General features: G+C 38.3%; 1 protein-coding gene across 1 annotated transcript; it reads left to right on the top strand.

Annotated features, from left to right (window-relative positions):
* Positions 1-16,853: 16,853 nt before the first annotated feature.
* LOC128744475 (adenylate cyclase, terminal-differentiation specific) lies at positions 16,854-18,066 on the top strand. The gene is made up of 2 exons (XM_053841524.1): positions 16,854-17,290; positions 17,362-18,066. Exons 1-2 carry the CDS (start codon positions 17,006-17,008, stop codon positions 17,983-17,985), a joined length of 909 nt encoding a protein of 302 aa, XP_053697499.1. The 5' UTR covers positions 16,854-17,005; the 3' UTR covers positions 17,986-18,066.
* The last annotated feature ends 407 nt before the right edge of the window (positions 18,067-18,473 follow it).

Genomic DNA, 18,473 nt, shown 5'->3' with positions numbered 1-18,473 from the left:
GACTGAAATTTGCGTAGCATTGGCATATTTTCCAGGAGATGTGGGTGAAATACCTCCATCAGAGTGGTAAATTTGGTTTCTTTCTGCAAGAAACAAAACAAAGCACTTGTAATTGGATGTGATAGTATAATCAATATATATAGAATGCCAGTGTCGCTTGTGTTTCATGGATATTTTGGTGGCAAACATGTTGGTGGTTCGTGTCTTGGATACGGGAACAACATGGTCAAATTGTCCAATAGAAAATTTTCCTGCCGACGAAATACCCCAAAACGACCAAATCGGGTGATTTATCCTACTTGATTTACGGAAAAGCAGAAGGATTTTTGATTGGGTTGCCTTTTCAGTTTGACAATGAGATCACAGAACAGAAGTGGAAGTTAAAATCAAAACTTGTAACTCTAACCTTTTACAGATACTAGCGAACCTGGCGGTGGAAAGTGGCTTTTTACACGGAAAATTTGCTACACAGTTTTCCAACTTTATGTAGAGAAACACGAGTTGTTAACGCAGTGACGGTTTATTAACAAAGAGTTAGACTCACACCAGAGCTAGTCGTATTTATAGTAAACGTATAAATCAAAGGTTGCTAAGTTTACAAAACTAATGTTGGGTCTGTATTTCAACACCCCCTCTCAGACCTAGCGCTACACGGTGTTTGTTAAAGATATTTGCGGGAAGCGCTTTTGTAAACACATCAGCAAGCTGTTTCTGAGTAGGAACAAACTCTATCGATATAGAACCATTCTGGATACACTCGCGAATATAGTTGTAACGTATATCCAAATGCTTCATTCGTTTTTGATCTCGTGGTTCGGTTGCAATATAAATACACGATTGATTGTCTTCGAAGATAACCGTGGGAGATTCTAAAACGACATTAAATTCGGATAGCAAATTCCTCAACCAGATTGCCTCGCATGCTGCTTGACTGATGGATATGTATTCAGCCTCTGTAGAACTCAACGATACACTGGTCTGCTTCCTTGTCGTCCACGAAACCGTATTTCCGAAGACCTGGAACAAACAACCGGATGTCGACCTTCGATCGTTCACGTCGCTTCCCCAGTCAGCATCAGCAAATCCAGCAAGTGGTGAAACTGCATCCCTTTGCTGATAAGTCAGAGAGTAGTTTCTGGTTCCTTGCAGATAGCGTAACACACGTTTGAGATGAGTCCAATGAAGATCCGACGCACCACCTTGAAAACGACTGAGAATATTCACCGCACTGCTGATGTCCGGCCTAGTTGACAGCATCAAGTACGTCAGACACCCAACAAGTTCACGATAAGGATGACATGTTGGCGATTCGTTTTCCTCAAGCTTCTTCAATTTCAAATTTACTTCCATCGGGGTAGCTGCTGACTTGCAATTCTCCATCCCAAAACGTTTGAGCAGATCGGATATATATTTGGTTTGATTCAACGACAACGTACCTTTGCTTCTATCCAGTTCAATTTTTAAACCAAGGAAATACTGGAGCTCCTGCATATCCTTCATTTCGAATTCCTGTTGTAGTTGAAGTTTGATCCGCTTAATTTCCTCTAGTGAATTTGACGCCAGAACAATATCATCAACATAGAGCACTAAATAAATACGTACACATTTCGACTGTTTCACGTACAGGCAAGTATCATACTGCGACCGCTCGAACCCAAGACTTAACAGGAAACTGTTGAACCGTTCGTTCCAACTGCGAGGTGCTTGTTTAAGGCCATACAGTGATTTGTTTAACCTGCACACTTTATTACCCCTCTCAAATCCTGGAGGCTGCCGCATGTACACCGTTTCCGTAAGCTCTCCGTTGAGAAACGCAGTACAGACATCCATTTGATGTAGATGAAGACCTTGCTGTAACGCTACTGACAGCAACGTTCGAACAGTAGTTACACGCACAACGGGAGCGCTTACGGAAACGGTGTACATGCGGCAGCCTCCAGGATTTGAGAGGGGTAATAAAGTGTGCAGGTTAAACAAATCACTGTATGGCCTTAAACAAGCACACTTTATTACTTTAGACTAGCTGACCCAAAGCAACGTTGCCAGAACTATTCTTTGAAATTCTTGTACGGATGTACGGAAATGGCAAAAAGGTGTTAATAATCTTTATGCTCAAGCGACCTAACCAACAAAAACTCAATCATGCACGTATCAATTTAGTTATATAGAAGTGAATAATTTTCTAGGAATCTCAAAAACAGTGCATTGGTAACAATAATTTACATTTGTCTAACATAAAATTTCACTTTTCGGGCGAGAAACAGCTGATGCCGCTACAAAAGTTAAGTTTGCTGCTACGGAAATATCGTATTAATCGTTCTTATACAAGCACACTAGCCGCACACTAGCATAAAAGTGATCCAGATGTGTTGACTTCACCTATTTTGTTCGAAAACGTCAAAGTTGCAACCGTGTGATCAAAATTAGGTGTTTTTTCATCTCTCAAACATGCTAATGTAGTTGCCGCTAGCCGCAGGTGATTAATAATAAAAATCAAAATCTATACCAACGCGACTTTTCATTTTACTCCTGTTTTATACGTTACACCAGTTACGCATATCGTTGGAAGTTTAGCATAGAGATTGCTGACAAGAATATTACGCACACTTCGCCGCGTATACGTATACGCGATTTGCTTGCATCTGGAGTTTTTTTTTCGTTGCAAAGTGTTTCCCAATGCATACAAACCACCAATACAGTCGCACATCAACAATAGGGTGTTTGCAGAGTGCATATGTATTGGTGATCTGTTGGGCAGGCAAAAGTGACAGCTCCATATAAAACACACGGGCTGGGAAGAGCAAAATTTTTTAAATGATTTATTTTCTCCATTTAAAAAAGAAATTACAAATTACTTCATACATATGGCAAGGTAATATATCTGTTTACTAAATAAAAAAAATATTTTCAATAAATAAGCTAAGACGCGGTAGCAATGATCAAAAATGTAACTTTGACCTAGGTTAGCGGGATAAAACTAAACAAATATTAAAAGCCAGCAGTTGCTTTCGGCTAAGAAAGCAATTTATTATGCTAAAACCAATTTTATATTCCGTTACTTTCAACTTGGCCTATGCCGTATACTGCTTCAAAAAACAGTATATTTGGGACACCGATTTAACGTGAATTGTCGACCAACATTTGAAAGGGGCGGATAAGCCAACTGTCAAACAGAACGAGTGAGAGTTCATTTTCCTATGCTGCTCCAGCAAAAAATAACTCTCGCTCGGTCTGTTTGACAGTTGGCTTATCCGCCCCTTTCAAATGTTGGTCGACAATTCACCGAAACCCAAGTTACCAACAGTCAGCATATATTTCAGGGAACATTTGTCGGTTACTTTAACTATTAATTGCTTTAAAATGATGAATAATTTCCGAAAAAATGATAATTCTATCCAGCACGTTTTTGCTGCATCTAATAGGAAAATATGCAATGTGTGCCCAACAGATGTCTTCCATGTGTGTGTAGCAAAAGCCCTATTCTTACATAAAATTTGTTTAAGATCACATGCCGCATGTTGAATTCGATTCTCGTCTCGATGATACATTTTGAAAATTCATAACACTTTTCTTTCTGGCATCCTTGCCAACTCGTCTAAATGCTCCAGTCTCGTCACTAGGGACTGGTGAGGCTGTCCAATTCTACATATTGTCCGTATAGCATTTATCAGTTTTGGTTTTGTTACCCACTTGCTGGTTGGAAGTATTAAACAGGAAGCAATTAAACACTGTATTTTTATTACAATTTTACTATTATTAGCTGTTGTCTCCGTTATGAAATTCAAGTAGTCGAACCAACTGAATCTGTCAGTTCACTCAGTCAAACCAAAACAAAAACAAAAGTTGGGTATTGTAATCCCCCCGTATCTCATCTAATCTGCCTGGACAGTGGGTAAAGTGATGAAATATGTAGTTATTAATTCTTTTTTTACGATATTCCTAATTTAAAAAGTTTTTGTATAGTTGTCTTCTGTAAGTTATTTCAATTTATTGCTTCTTATAAATTCAAATGATTTACTTCCGTTGTACAATGCATGTCGTTTGATTCCCCAATTAATTTGTATTATCGGTCCATCTAAACGAAAGCATAATCATAAACAACCCAAATTTTGAGCTTGCTCTTTTTCATCCATTTTCAATCCGAACTTCATTTTCTTTGCCTCGCTTGAAAGTTATGACCCAAAACTGACACCCAAGGTAAATTTCGGAGTATTTTGTTGACTAATGGCCGCTTCAGCGTCGGCTGCGGAACATCAACCACTTGTCTCCGGGGACATTTTTGTATTTTGAGATAATTCATTTTGCGGCACATCAAATCACATCGGCTTGGCAAAATAACACTAATGGAACTACCCGGTACTTGGGGGCAATTTTGAATTTTAGGATGATTCATCTTGCGGAACGTCAAATCACATCACCTTGATACCATAAGACTATATTGAAAGTATAATAAAGACATTTTGAAGGCAAATGGTCACATAAGCATCGGTTCTGGGAATATCCGGTACCTGGTTCGGCGGACATTTTTTTGTGCTTTTCTGTTAGGCTCAGGCTTCATGCGGAACATCGAATCACATCGCTTTGATAAAATGAAATTGATGGAAGTACAATGGTGTCAAATAGCCACTCCAGTGTCAGTCGCATAAAATCCGGTACCCGGATTTAGCGGCCCATTGATGATTTAAGGGTACATAAGGTATTTAATTTATAATGAACCATAAAACGGCATGATTCAGCACAAAGCAAAGCAAAGCCATGGGTATAAACGTCGTCTTGAGAACTTGACCCTTCTTTATCGACAGACTTCACAGCCGGTTATTAGAGTACAGGGTAATTACGGGGCTAGTGCAACGATCCTACTGACTCTATAGCAGAACTTCCAAGCCAAGATTCGAATATACGACGACTGGCTTGTTAGGTTAGCATCATAAGATGGTTTTTATTCCAATGGTAATGGTTGCTTCTAGAACGCATTATTAGTTTGATATATGTATTGTAGTTTTCAGAGCCATACGATTTTGTTTCGATTTGGTTCCAAAATGTCTCCATTGTACTTCCATCAATGTCTTTTGATCAAAGCGATATGATTTGATGTGCCTTATCCCAAAATCCAAAGAATTCCCCTGAATCAGGTACTGGATGTTCCAGATCCGATAGTGATGTGGTCATTTGCTTTCAAAATGTCTTTATTATACTTTCAATAGTCTCATTTTATCAAGATGATGTGATTTGATGTGCCGTAAGATGAATTATCCTAAAATGTAAACAATGTGTCGCGAATCAGGTACCAGATGTTCTTCCGGCACCGATGTTGAAGTGGCCATATTGGTCCAAAATGTCTCCATTACTTCTATTAGTCTTATTTCATCAAGCTGATGTGATTCGAAGTCTGCGGTGCATCAATTGATGCCATTGATTAATGATGAATGAGTTATTTCAAAATACAAAACGAAATTCGAATTAAAATGAGAATGAGAGCAAGCTCAAATTTTTTTTAATGCATTAGGAAGGTTAAGAGGTTATACTATACACAGTTGAGAGGACTAAACCTTTTAACTGATTAACGTGGAAATTTGAATACATGTTACGGCAACAGACTAAAAAAAATAATTTTAACCTTCGATTAATCTCTAGAAAATATTTCCAGAAAACTTGTTAAAATATACCTTGTTCAAAAGTTTCAAGTAGATCGGTTTAGGTTTTTTCGAGAAATCATGCTTATCGACTTTGGTAACACAGTTTTGAGAAACTCGCTTTCGCGATTTGCGCTCTGAAACGAAACGATCAGACAAAAAAGCGCACAATTTTTTCTCTTGAGAATATTGTTCAGTATTTTTGCAAAGAATCTGTTCCAATCTGTTTAGGATAAAATTAACGTATTTCCAAATATTCCTGTGTGAATTGCTGTCCATTTTTTACAAGACTTCGATTTAAGTCATTTTGATTAAAAATCAAATGATTTCTTATTTTAGTTTTGAAATAATCTCAAGAGATGTTCAAACGGGTTCAAAGCTGGACTAAGGGCTGATGTTTTGATAATGCTAAGACAATTGTATTTATGGTATCGACCGCTTACAATGTATATTTAGATTGTTTAAACTCATCATCCCGGTACAATATGAATGTACCATACAACTATAAGTTTACTTTAATATGTTATCACAGAACAGAAGTGGAAGTGGAAATCCAAACACGTACATGCTACTTTCTACAGATACTAGCGAACCTGGCGGTAGCGAGTCACTTTTATCCATGAAAACACACGAACGTATACGAATGCACACAAAAGCATGTGAAAGCTGCTATGCGATTGGCAGCGAGCGTTCTGTTTATATTGCTGTTATTCGCTTCTATACGAAACCTTCCCAAAAGAAAAATAAAAACAAAAAAAGACTTTGTTACCAGTTTTGATCGCCAAATCGTTAGGACTTCCACTTCTGTTCTGGGATGTTCTTCTTGTTGACTTTTTCGGTGAGAAAAAGTTTATTTCAGTTTCGCTTAAGGTTGTTCAGATAATCGAATTTACACTTAGTTCTATCCAAAAATATATAAACTTGTTACCTCAGAGCTTTTCATAAAATTTATTGCGGTCGAATCCATTGAATCTAAATTGGTTTGTGTAAAAAGCCAAAACCATGGATTTATACCGTCTCTAGACATTACCCTTCTTTATCGACAGACTTCGCAGCCGGCTGTTAGAATACAGGAATATTACGGGGCCAGTGCAACGATCCTACTGACTCTAACTAGCAAGCCCCGCCAAGACGAGATGGCTTGTTAGACCAGCATCGTACCTCGAAGCTAACTAGGCGATGCTAACTGGTTTGTGTATGTGACATAAAATTGGTTTGTGTGTGTGACGCCTATGCTTGTATATGCATATGTACATGCGTGTATACATATATACGTAAACATAATGACAAATATATTTTGTTCTTGTCGAACTGAGTCGAATGACAGTCGCCATTATGGCTCGAAGAAGCTGGATACATAAATGCATATCATAATAGTTCATAATATTTGGATAGCATTTTTGACATTTCCTAAATACATCGCACGTTTTCTTTCCGCACGTTCCTTTAGTTTTAGTGTGAACGTGCGGAAAGAAAACGTGCGATGTAATTACGAAATGTCAAAAATTCTGTCCAAATATTACGAACACACTAACACAGATTATACGGTTCGCCATTACGGATCGTAAAAAGCTGGATAAAATTATTGAAAAATATTCTTCTTTACGCAGAAAATGCACACTTATGTTAAACAAATAATATTTCATTCAGATTTTCAGGTTTATATACCCAGCGATAGGATGCTTCTTGAAAACTGCTATCCAAAATAACAGCATACTCTGTGAAAAAAAAATCAATCAATCCGGCAAGAGCACAACTCACGTGACTTGTGCTCTATTGTGATAATAGAAACGATATTTAGATAAAATCATGCATTTTCCATTTTGGACTTATGGCCAACATTTTGCATCAAATACTCCTATGTGCGAAGTAAAGCTGAAATATTTAGACGAGTCGAGGAATTTCGTTTAGACGAGATTTTGAATGACAAGTGCACTCAAAACAAGAAGTCGTCAAAGTTCTTACTTATTGGTAGAGTTTTAGACCAGAGCGTAGATGCCAGGTTTTGCTCGAACGATTGTTCGAACTTCCACTTCTGTTCTGTGATGAGATTCTAGTTTCGAATCGAGCACTCACACATATGCGCAGACAATGTAAATACATAATTTTCAAATGTGTGATGTTTACCACGAGCACTGCAGCGACACTGGCATTCTATATATTGATTATACTGATGTGATGCAAACGCCCATCACAGATCACACTGTTTGGACCAGCACAGATACCAATAACCGAGGTGAACTCCTTTTAGACTTTATATCATCAAATGATATAGATATATGCAATAAAGGGGAAGAGCCAACTTTTGTAAACACAATAAGGCAACAAGTACTTGACTTAACACTATGCAGTCCAACAATGACTGATAAAATAAAAAATTGGCACGTATCGAATGAAGAATCCTTGTTCAATTACAAGCAAATCATATTTGATTACGAAGCCAATCAGCAACTTAAGGAAATTATAAGAGATCCCAGGAAAACAAACTGGGATCAGTATAATTTTAAACTGAAGGTTGGAGTCAAGAACTTGAAAGGCTGCTCAAGGACATGTAAATAAGAACTTGAGGACCACTCAAAACAACTTTCAAACCTGATCCAACAAGCCTATCACGAAAGCTGCCCTGCAAAGGAACGCTCTACGAATAGAGATGTACCGATGTACCTTGGTGGAACAAAATTTTGGAGAAATTTAGAAAGAAAACTCGGAAATTATTTAACCGAGCAAAAAGAACACAACAATGGGAGGAGTATAAACAAACTCTCACTGCCTATAATAGGGAAATACGAAGCTCAAAGAGGATTCACTGGAGATCCTGAAGGCACACATGTGAAAACATTGAAAATACCCCAGCAACTGCTAGATTGCAGAAAATCCCCGCTAAAGATCATTCTAATGGGTTAGGTTCTTTGAAAAAAGAGGATGGCTCTTTTACTAACTCAACTAAGGAAACATTAGAGCTAATGATGATGAGAACACATTTTCTCTGTTCAATCATTAATACATGCAGAGACCAAAGTGCACCGGCATTGAGAACTGTGAATCTTGAAACCAGGACAGACATTCACGAAATAGCGACTGAAATGACTGGGTTAGATAGAAACAGGAATGATGCTTGTACTTTGGCCAAAAAAATTTTTACAAGAAGCAAGGCTGAATGGGCGATTGACACTTTTGAATCCTTCAAATCACCGGGTAGGGATGGAATTTCTCCTGTACTACTACAGAAGGGCAAGGCGTTTTTAACACCTATTCTAACAAACCTTTTTCAATCAAGCCTGATACTAGGTCATATACCAGCAGTATGGCGACAAGTACGGGTCACGTTCATTCCGAAGGCTAATAAGAAGGATAAGACTTCACCAAAATCCTTCAGGCCGATAAGCTTATCGTCCGTTGTGTTAAAAACAATAGAAAAAATAATTGATGAGCATATAAAGTTATCATATTTAGCCAAATTTCCTTTGAGCAAATATCAATTCGCATATCAAGAAGGCAAATCTTCAATAACAGCAGTACAAACTGTTGTAAAAAACTAGAAAAGTCTTTTGAAGCGAAAGAAACCGTACATTCCTTTAGTTTTATCGTGAACGTGCCGAAAGAAGACGTGCGATGTATTAGGGAAATGTCAAAAATGCTGTTCAAATATTACGAACACATCCGCCATTATAATACCCTAGACAGACATACAATTGTACCAGCGTTGTACCTGTACAATTGTATGTCCACAGACTAACAGACGTAACACTGAAGGTTCGTTCCATCGCCAAGAAAAACGTTCATTTCAAACCTGCATTCATAAAACCATCGCCGCGCGAAAACGTCGTTAGTGGCGCTGCTAGTATAAAATATTTGACGTTTATTCGCGAATACGAAGTTGCTGATATTTGTTTATAGATTTATGTGTGAAAAAAAGAGAGGGAAATATTTTTGGTTTTGCCATCACGCCATCGTTGACAGTTCTGAACGAGTTTTCTTCTAAGTGCGAGCAGCCAGCAAAATTTCTTCTTGCTTCGTACACGCGAATCACGATTTTTTCCGCCTGTTCAATTTGTTTATAAATCGTATATAGAAAGCTCATCATGGGAAGAAAATGTGAATATTATTGCTGTAAAAATAACGATTCAAAACAACTAAATAAAGTTTTTCACGGTTTCCCTCGCGATGAAAATAGGTAAAATGCTCTTTCTAAATAAGCTACGGAAAATAAACAATATTATTTTATAGTTGTGCAATTTGGGTACAGTTTTGCAATTCGGAACAGTTATCCGAAATTTTCGCAAAAGAAGGAATAGAATCTGTTCGGAAATTAAAAGTTTGCTCTGATCACTTTGCTTCAACGTGCTACGAAAACCCTTCGCTCCTGAAAAAACAGTAACAAGAACTGATTAAAGCGAATTTGAAAACAAAATTAACCATTTTATTATCTTCTATAGACTCAAAAAAGTTGTCCGGAGAGTATGACAACTGGCTGAAACTTGAAGCTATAGACGATGTGTGGGACACGCCGACCGAGGGGAATTTTTCGGAGGTATCTGAAGCTGGAGAAGATGCATCAGTGCTCAGGCCAGATGGCCATGTAGAATCTGATCCCCACAACATTAAGGAACAAATTTGGGATAAATACCAAACTATCGCCCTAGAGGTCCAACACGTCCAAAGTGATTCTGAATATAACACAGAGTGGTAATATCGACAATCAATTCACAAACCACATTAAGCAATACCTTTGTATTTTAGGCTCGATGAAACGATTGGGCAGTCACAGGCGAGGATATTTAATTCGAATTGGCTTAAGCTAGAAGTAGTAGACAATACTTGGGACTTCAATGGACACGCAACATATTTACCGGAACCGAAAGTACTTGATATAGGAGATGACTTAAATGATGTAGTAAATGTCGGTGACCAAATACCAAAGTTTGAGCACGATAATTCATATTCAATTAACTATGATGAAAGAACTGCACCTCACTGCGACCTTGAAAAAAAATCTACCTCAGTTTGCATGTTGCATACAAATCGGAAAATCAAAGAGGAAATAGCACAAATCGAGAGTGATCCTCCATATAATACAAATAACTACAATAGTAGCGAATACATTACAAAATGCGCCGATGAAAATAACAATATTAATAGATTAGAAGATGAAAACAATTCGATGGTGGATTACAAGGCTATGTACCATGCACAACTTCAACGTAATTTTGAGCTACGGGATGAACTATGTAACGTAAAGCGTTCTTTGCGACATTCTGTGCGTAAAAATAACTGGAGAATGAAATCTATAATGCACAAGAACACTAAAATAGCTACTTTGAAACATACGGTCAAACTACTAAAGAAAGAAAAAAATCATGATGTACAACTTGGTCAAGCGCTGAAAAAAAATCCTGTATTATTCAACAGTATACTAAATTCCACAAAAAAGCCCAAAGCACGTCGTTACAACGAGGCAACCAAAAAGTTCGCACGAAGAGTCTATTTATATGGACCATCTGCTTTCCGTTATTTGCGTCGATCAAATGTATTGAGTCTGCCCACAAAGATGAGCATCGGAAGATGGAATTCAGATGTTTCGTTAGAACCTGGTCTTAATATAACTATTCTAAACCAATTGGCAATGAAGATAAAAAAGTTTTCCAAAAAAGAAAAAGCTGTTACAATTTCAATTGATGGAATGTCTATTAAACCAGAGCTTATGTACAACGCTAAGACTGATTTGTTCATTGGTTTTCCAAGCCATGGCAAAAAGAAGAAAATTGAAAAAAACGATCCTATGGTACTGGCGACTGAGGCAGTAGTAATAATGATAGCTGGAATCAGTACGTTGGCAGATAGTCACTGGGAAGCATCCACAACATTAGGTAAAAATGGTAAACGATTCAAGCAGGTAAAATAAATATTGTTTATTAATACATTTAATTTAATAAACAAACAAAATAAAAAATTTCAGGCTGTAGGATACTTTCTTGCTCATCATACATTAGGAAGTAAAATTCAGCTTCAATTGATAAAGGATACTGTCCATGAACTTAGGCTTCGTACTATGTATCCATTAGTTCTGACAATGGACCAATGTACCACAAACGTTAAAATGTTTAAAGAAGCAGGCGCCACACGATCGAACCCTGTAGTCAACATCGATGGAGCTGAACTCGTGATAATGTATGATACACCGCATTTAATAAAAAATGCAAAGAGTATGCTAATGAAGCACAACGCGGTTTTTAAAAAAAAAATTTGCTCATTTAATGATATTGTGAAATTATTCAACGTAGGGTAAAGAACTAGTTTTAAGCAGTCTAAGCGGGTCACTGATTGTTTTACCTTATTACAAGCGATGGGTTGACTAAGTGGGGAATATCAGCATACCAATCTTCTTGCTATCTTTAGTTCTTCAAGCTGTTACCATTGGAAGACACTATTGTTGAGCTAAACTTTTGATTTTTCGCTTTAAAAGTTGGAGCGGTGGAACTAATTTTGAACACACCGAACCCATTTTCACCCGCAGGGTGCTGTTTTCAGCAATTCTGAAATCTGAATTTTTTTACGTCCCGTTAAAAAATCCCTCGAACTTTTCCCCCTATTCAGTAAGTTTGCGTTCCTATCCGCGACCTACTAATCGGCATCTGATGCGTAATCGGCATAGCGTATCGGCATATGCGTAAAATGCCATCTGTCTAAATTGTTTATCGGGGCATACACTCACCGCACCGTTCGGCAAACGGTATTCGTCGTCTCTTTTATTCTCTGGTGTTCTTATGGGAAACTGCGAGTTTGACGTCTCACTCGCTGTTCATAAGGATGGTGGGAGAACAAAAGAGGCAAACATAGAAGTGCACACGATCTAACTTTAGAACAGTGTTGTCAAAGCAAATAACATTGAAACACATCGTTGCTTCATTAAATCACTGAGAAAATCTTCGAAAATTATTGAAAAAGCTGTCTTTTGTGTTGTTTTTAATAAAGAAAAATTAATTATGAACATACATTTCTCTTAAAAGTATTGAACCACGTTTTCACCATAGGAGGTTTCAGTTAATTTCAAACTTAAAATTCTTATTTCCAGAACCGAAACAGTATCTTGGCAACACGATAGTTCATCAGTTGTGCTGCAGCTGCTGCTACTGGTGAACAGGTTCCATCAATTCAGAATTTGTTTTCAGTTTTGTTAGAAAATAATAAAACTTTCGGCTAGTGACAAAGCCTTAGATAATAGAAAAAAAGAGACTGAATAATATGGTATGTGACAATTGAGTGCTTGACTTTCAGAGTGGTTGTAATCAGTGCCGAAAATTTGATGAATTCGTCAGTAGCAAGGTGGCGATTGCTGAAGAGCAGCTGAAAAATGTACGTTTTTGGACAACAATTTTTAATTCATCATATTTCTTGTCGGAAACCCAATAAATTGTGTTTGTGTGAACCAAATGTATGGTTAAGTGATTTGTGAAGATGATCCTATCAAAATATTTTGAAAATATGAATAAAAAAGTGCATTTTCGGATCATTTATGTTCAACTGATTAAAATAGGTAACACTGCTTAACTCGTTCCTTACCCTAGATCGAGATGCAGTGCCACGGCTCGTTCCGAAGCTGTCTGATAAATGCATCTACAATGCTCCCTTCAGAGCGATGAACGTGGCACAAGCAACTCGTACTCTAAGCCTCTCAGTTGCGAAAGGCATACAATTTTACGTAAAGGAATCCGATATGCCAAAATCTGCGCTAAATACTGCAGAATATGCAGAATTTCATGACCAGCTGTTTGATATTTTTAATGCTAAGCCATTTGGCAGTAAAGCTAAGGTATTTGTATATTAATTAGTATTTAATAAAATAATTTGAATTATCTTGCGATTCCCAGCCATATCGTGAAGCATTAGTAGAAGACTCCTGCCATTGGCATTTTTTAGCAGCGGCTACAGAAACCTTAGAATCCATGTACTTCACAAAAAACACTTGCTTCAATATTAAAAAGGCAAATAATTTAAACATAACATACATAAAAGATTTAAATATATTATAAACACTTCATTTATCTAGGCTCGTGGTGATTCAAAAAAGCTAACTTCAAAGCAAAGAAGGCCAAACTACGTAGATGGATTGATCGGCAACATCTCTGCTTTAACTTGGTTATACAACAAGTTAAAAACTGAGTTTGGTTGCACTCATTTATGTACGAATTTTTTATGTCAGGACTGCGTCGAAAACCTATTTTCTGAAATTCGACGTCGATGTGGTCGCAATGATGCGCCTAACGCATATCATTTTGCATCAGCTTTCCGGCAGGCAGCATTATCTGCGAACGAGAAGTTGTGTCTCGGGTCCAACTGCGAAGTAGATGATGCTATGCCACTGCTAAATCATGACGACTTACACGTTGAAGATCCCACACAGTTCACCGACGTTCCAACTAATTTCACTTACAAGTTTGTTGATTTGAAAAGTATTAGTCCAGGGTCTTACACAACTCGGGATTTAAATGGCCTTGTGTACATTACTGGAGCAGCCGCTGCTAAATTGAAGCACCGAAAATGCCTGAAAAAACTTAAAGCCCAAGTGGAAGACATCGACGATGGAAATTACATCTTCTGTAAACTAAAAAAAGTCAGCGTATATCCAAGTAATGCGCTTTTTGAAATTGGATTAACAGCCTTTTCAGCTTTCAAGCAAAAATTTTCCCGATTCTTATACCAAAATAGAAGAAACGTTAAAACTCGTTTAAAAGAATATATAAAATATGATTCCTTTGAAATGTCTGTTTGCCGCCAATGTTTCGAATTACTTATAGACAAGATATTTAATACATTGATACAGTGCTTTTTGCGCGACGTGAAAATCAAACAAAAACTGCAAATCGCTTCTACGCGCAAATTTAATGAAGGTAAACGCAATCGAAAAGCACTGCGGATGAATCTCCCGATGTAAAGTTTATGCAGTCCTAATAAATCAAATGTGAAAAAACTTTGTCATTCATCCCTAATTCACTCCTAAACACACTGGTTAGAACTAAATGCAATATTGCTAATGAACAAAAACTAGCCATCTGTAAGAAAACTATTAAAGTATTAGTCGTATCTCTTTCAAACTTTATTTTAACAATCATTCAAACTTGTAGGTGAACGATTTATTTTAGTTCGATTGTTTTCAATGTAATTTCGTAAACGTTACGCTTGAGCTTGTTGTTATATTTTTAGCACCATTATCGTTAACGTCCGGTTGAGGTGCTTAAACTTCTGTCTAATGTTTCATCATGCTGAAGACACTGTTACGGATGTTAGAAATCGAGGTATTCCAATCTCGATTTGATAAAGCGCAAGTGTAGCTGTATACATCCTGGAATGACTGGAAGACCCATAATGTATTATGGGCCGATGTCGTATTTCACAGCCGTGGGTGAAAAAGCTATTGAATTGGTACCGAAAAAAAATGCTGAAAACTTCCAGTTCAGTTTTATAGAAGTCTCGTGCAGCCAAGCCGTTTTAAACAACTTAACAAGTGAAACCAATTGACGAAGTTTCTGAAAAAATATAGCACAAATTTATACAGCGAACGGTTTGAAATTTGTATTGCAACAACTTACTCGCCTTGACAATTCCGGATACACTGATGCTATCAAGGCCATCAAGACGCCGAGCGGCGGTCCAACACGGCGTTTCATCGGTCATAATATTTAGCAAAACACGCAAATGCCGGTATCGCTCCTTACCTGCCGGCAAAAAACGTGTTTTTCCAGGACCAAAAGGTAAGGGTTGTCGTACGAGTGGGAAAGTTGAATGACTATAAATAGTCGAAAATTACTTTTCGTTCCATCGCACCTGTTTTTTTCCAGATCGAAAAGCTGTTTATATTTTCGCGATTAAAGGAAGGCAATTCCTTGGTTTACTTAGTTGGCGAAAACTTCAAGAAAAGATTATTCGACTGTACTATTACTTGTATTACGAGCAACTATCACTTTTAATAAATTTAACTAAAATGCAAGCAAATCGAAATAAATTCACCAGCATCCAGCATGTCAAACTTTTGTTTATATACATTACAAATTGAAAATTCGTGTTGCCAGAAATTTTGAAGTAATAAGCGCTTTTTGAAAATTGAAGCGACAAGCGTAAACATTTTTGCTTCTATCGTGACGTGATCTGAAAAAACCCACATATTTTGTAGAATGCTATCACGAATCCATAAAAATGAATTTTCCCAAAAGTTTCCATTGCTTTTCATTGGAATCTATGCGCACGATGTCACGAACTGCTAAAATCTTCAATTGGCTGACAAATGCAAGCTTCTGCTATCCCTGCTGAAATCGACGTGAGGGTCGAGCGTGTCGAGAATTACGGTTTTCGTGTGAGGAGAAAAGAGAAAGGATAACTTTTGCTATTATTCTCACAAACAATTTTACAGTTTAGCATGGAATGTCGTGTGAGTGCAAGGAGGTTTCGAAATTTCTTTTAATGCGTACTTAAGGGATAGATGAGATAGACAATGAATTTCTCAATCGCTTTGCGCGGCGCGATAGCTGCACCAGATGGTGCTAGTGTTATTTGCAAAATGTAGCATTACCATTAGTACGACGTTTTTCTGAAAAATTTGTTCGAGGTGTTACGTCTGTTAGTCTGTGGTATGTCTGTCACCGTGTACAACGATAGAATCACGCAAGCAAGGTGGTACAACGGTGGTTTCTGTACCTACCTCTTTCACCGTTGTACGAAGCTACAACTGCTCGATTTTTACTGCGCGCAGCGCCAATGACTGGTAGTTGTGATAACAAAAACTAGGCAGAATTTAAAATTAATTATTATTTTGCAAGATTTTGGCAAAGATTTAACGCTAAACGCTCGGCATCTTGAAATTTGTGTTAACATTTCGTGAATAGGAACAAAAACCAACGCTTAGACCATGCAATTAGAGATTATCGGTGATGAGCACAACCACGTACAACGTACAGCAGTATGTCTGTCACCCTTCCGTTGTACATGTACAACGCTGTACACGTAACTCGTAAAAAGCTGAATAGATCAAACAAATGGTCGCAGTGATAAAAATACCTAACATGAAAAAAAAAGTTCAAAATTATAGGATGACAAAACCACGATTTTTAAGGAGAGGTGGCATCACTGTTTGCGCTTTGCCTGTTGGTGTTGTGCTTACGGCAGCGTTCCTGAAGGGTGCATACAAATGCATAAAATTGACAGGACAGTCAGCTTTGGTAGATGGGAAGTTCGCAAGGAATCCTGAATGTTTCCTTCTGTGTGAATCGTGTGAATGACTCGTGTTTCTAATTTTTCCAATTTTTTGCATTGAATAATTTTGTTCGGGCAACAGTATCGTTAGGTGCGCCAGTTAGACTTTTTGGCGGTTCCGGAATACAATGCTGGACGGTTGGTACTGTCGTTCAATGAACGAGCAAGCGCTTCAACAACAACAGCAGCAGCAGCAGCAACAACAACAACGGCAGCCTCAAGCGCACCATTCTCAGCAACAGAATCGGAACAACTCGCTGGATACGGACGACGTAGGCCAGGAAGACCGTGATGGTAACTACAGTTCCGGACAGGATGACGACAGCGACGAGGAGATGCTACCGCGGAGACGGCAAGTAAACTATAAACAGCAGTACAGCGAGCTAAAGAAGAAGTTAAAATATTTGCTCTATGTGAGTGGGTGAATTCAATGGCCTTTGCTTTACATTGAAAAAAAAAACTAAATGTCTCTTTTGCTTTGCAGGAGAATGAATTCTTCCAGGAAAATCTCCGTACCAGTCAGCGTCGACTGCTGAAAGTCACACAGGATAGATCTTTTTTGTTGGAACGTCTGCTGCAGTACGAAAAAACTGATCTCACCTCATCGGAAAGTGAAGAAACGGAATCGTCAGACGATTCCTCTAAGGTGGAACCGGCGCCAACGGTAGGTCGTAAACGAAAGACCGATAACACTAACGCTAACTCACAAGGCAAGGGCGCGCCGAAACGAAGAAAACCGGGCCCTAAAAAGCAAGCTCAAGCCCAAGCGAGGCAGGCGAACAGCAACAGTATGGTCTCGCATCCGTCGACGGCGCAGCCGCATATGAATCCAACCGTTTCCTCGGTACAATCCATGCTTACCAACCATCACCAGTTGCAGCAGCAACAGCTACAACAACAGGAAGGCCATTTGACGACGGAGGAAATCGAACGGCATCTGCAGTCCAGGGCAGCGCAGTCGATGCTGGAAGTCGTACCGGAAGGAGAACTACCGAACGAAATGTTTAGTCAGGCACCGTCGAGCGAATCTAACGATCACATGGTGGATACCTCACCGAGCAACATAGGCGAAGAGTGCCTTTCCGGTGACCTGATGCAGCAGGAATGATTGCCGAAAATAGAGAGCACGCCCCACTATCGTGGTTTAGAAGTATACTAAGTAATTGGGAAAATAAATTTTAAACTTTTTCAGCTCTAAAGCTAACGCTATGCAGTTTTATTTTTTGCATCCACTCAGGTATTGTAATACTCGTATAATAAATACGGCCTTTGATAGAGGCAAATTTGATTAAGCAAATGCTGTACGATTACTACAGGGTCCGGCACTCGAAGTGTATCCAACTTCAGACCGTTGTCGCAACTGTCACATTGGCAGCAGTCCTAAAACAAAGCTTGATGAACGAAATTTCGTTCCGTAATTCATCCGTTGTGGGCTACCACTCTCTAATTCCTTGGACACAGTGTACAGTGGACCCCCGTTCGTTTAAACGATTCCCCATGCAAACTAACGGGGTTAGCTTTTAATTTGAACAACTGGTAACCCTAAATATGCTGGAGCTTGTGTGAGCTGGCTACCCTGTTCTTTGTTATTGTTTT

Source organism: Sabethes cyaneus, chromosome 1, assembly GCF_943734655.1.
Source record: "Sabethes cyaneus chromosome 1, idSabCyanKW18_F2, whole genome shotgun sequence".
In the NCBI taxonomy this organism is placed as follows: Eukaryota; Metazoa; Arthropoda; class Insecta; order Diptera; family Culicidae; genus Sabethes; species Sabethes cyaneus.
This window is presented reverse-complemented; position numbering and strand designations above follow the sequence as displayed.

Bases quoted from the DNA above. Each gene is read 5' to 3' on its own strand.
- LOC128744475 (XM_053841524.1), top strand. From the start codon at position 17,006: ATGCTGGACGGTTGGTACTGTCGTTCAATGAACGAGCAAGCGCTTCAA. The intron at 17,291-17,361 runs GTGAGTGGGTGA...TTTGCTTTGCAG, and splicing joins AGTTAAAATATTTGCTCTAT to GAGAATGAATTCTTCCAGGA.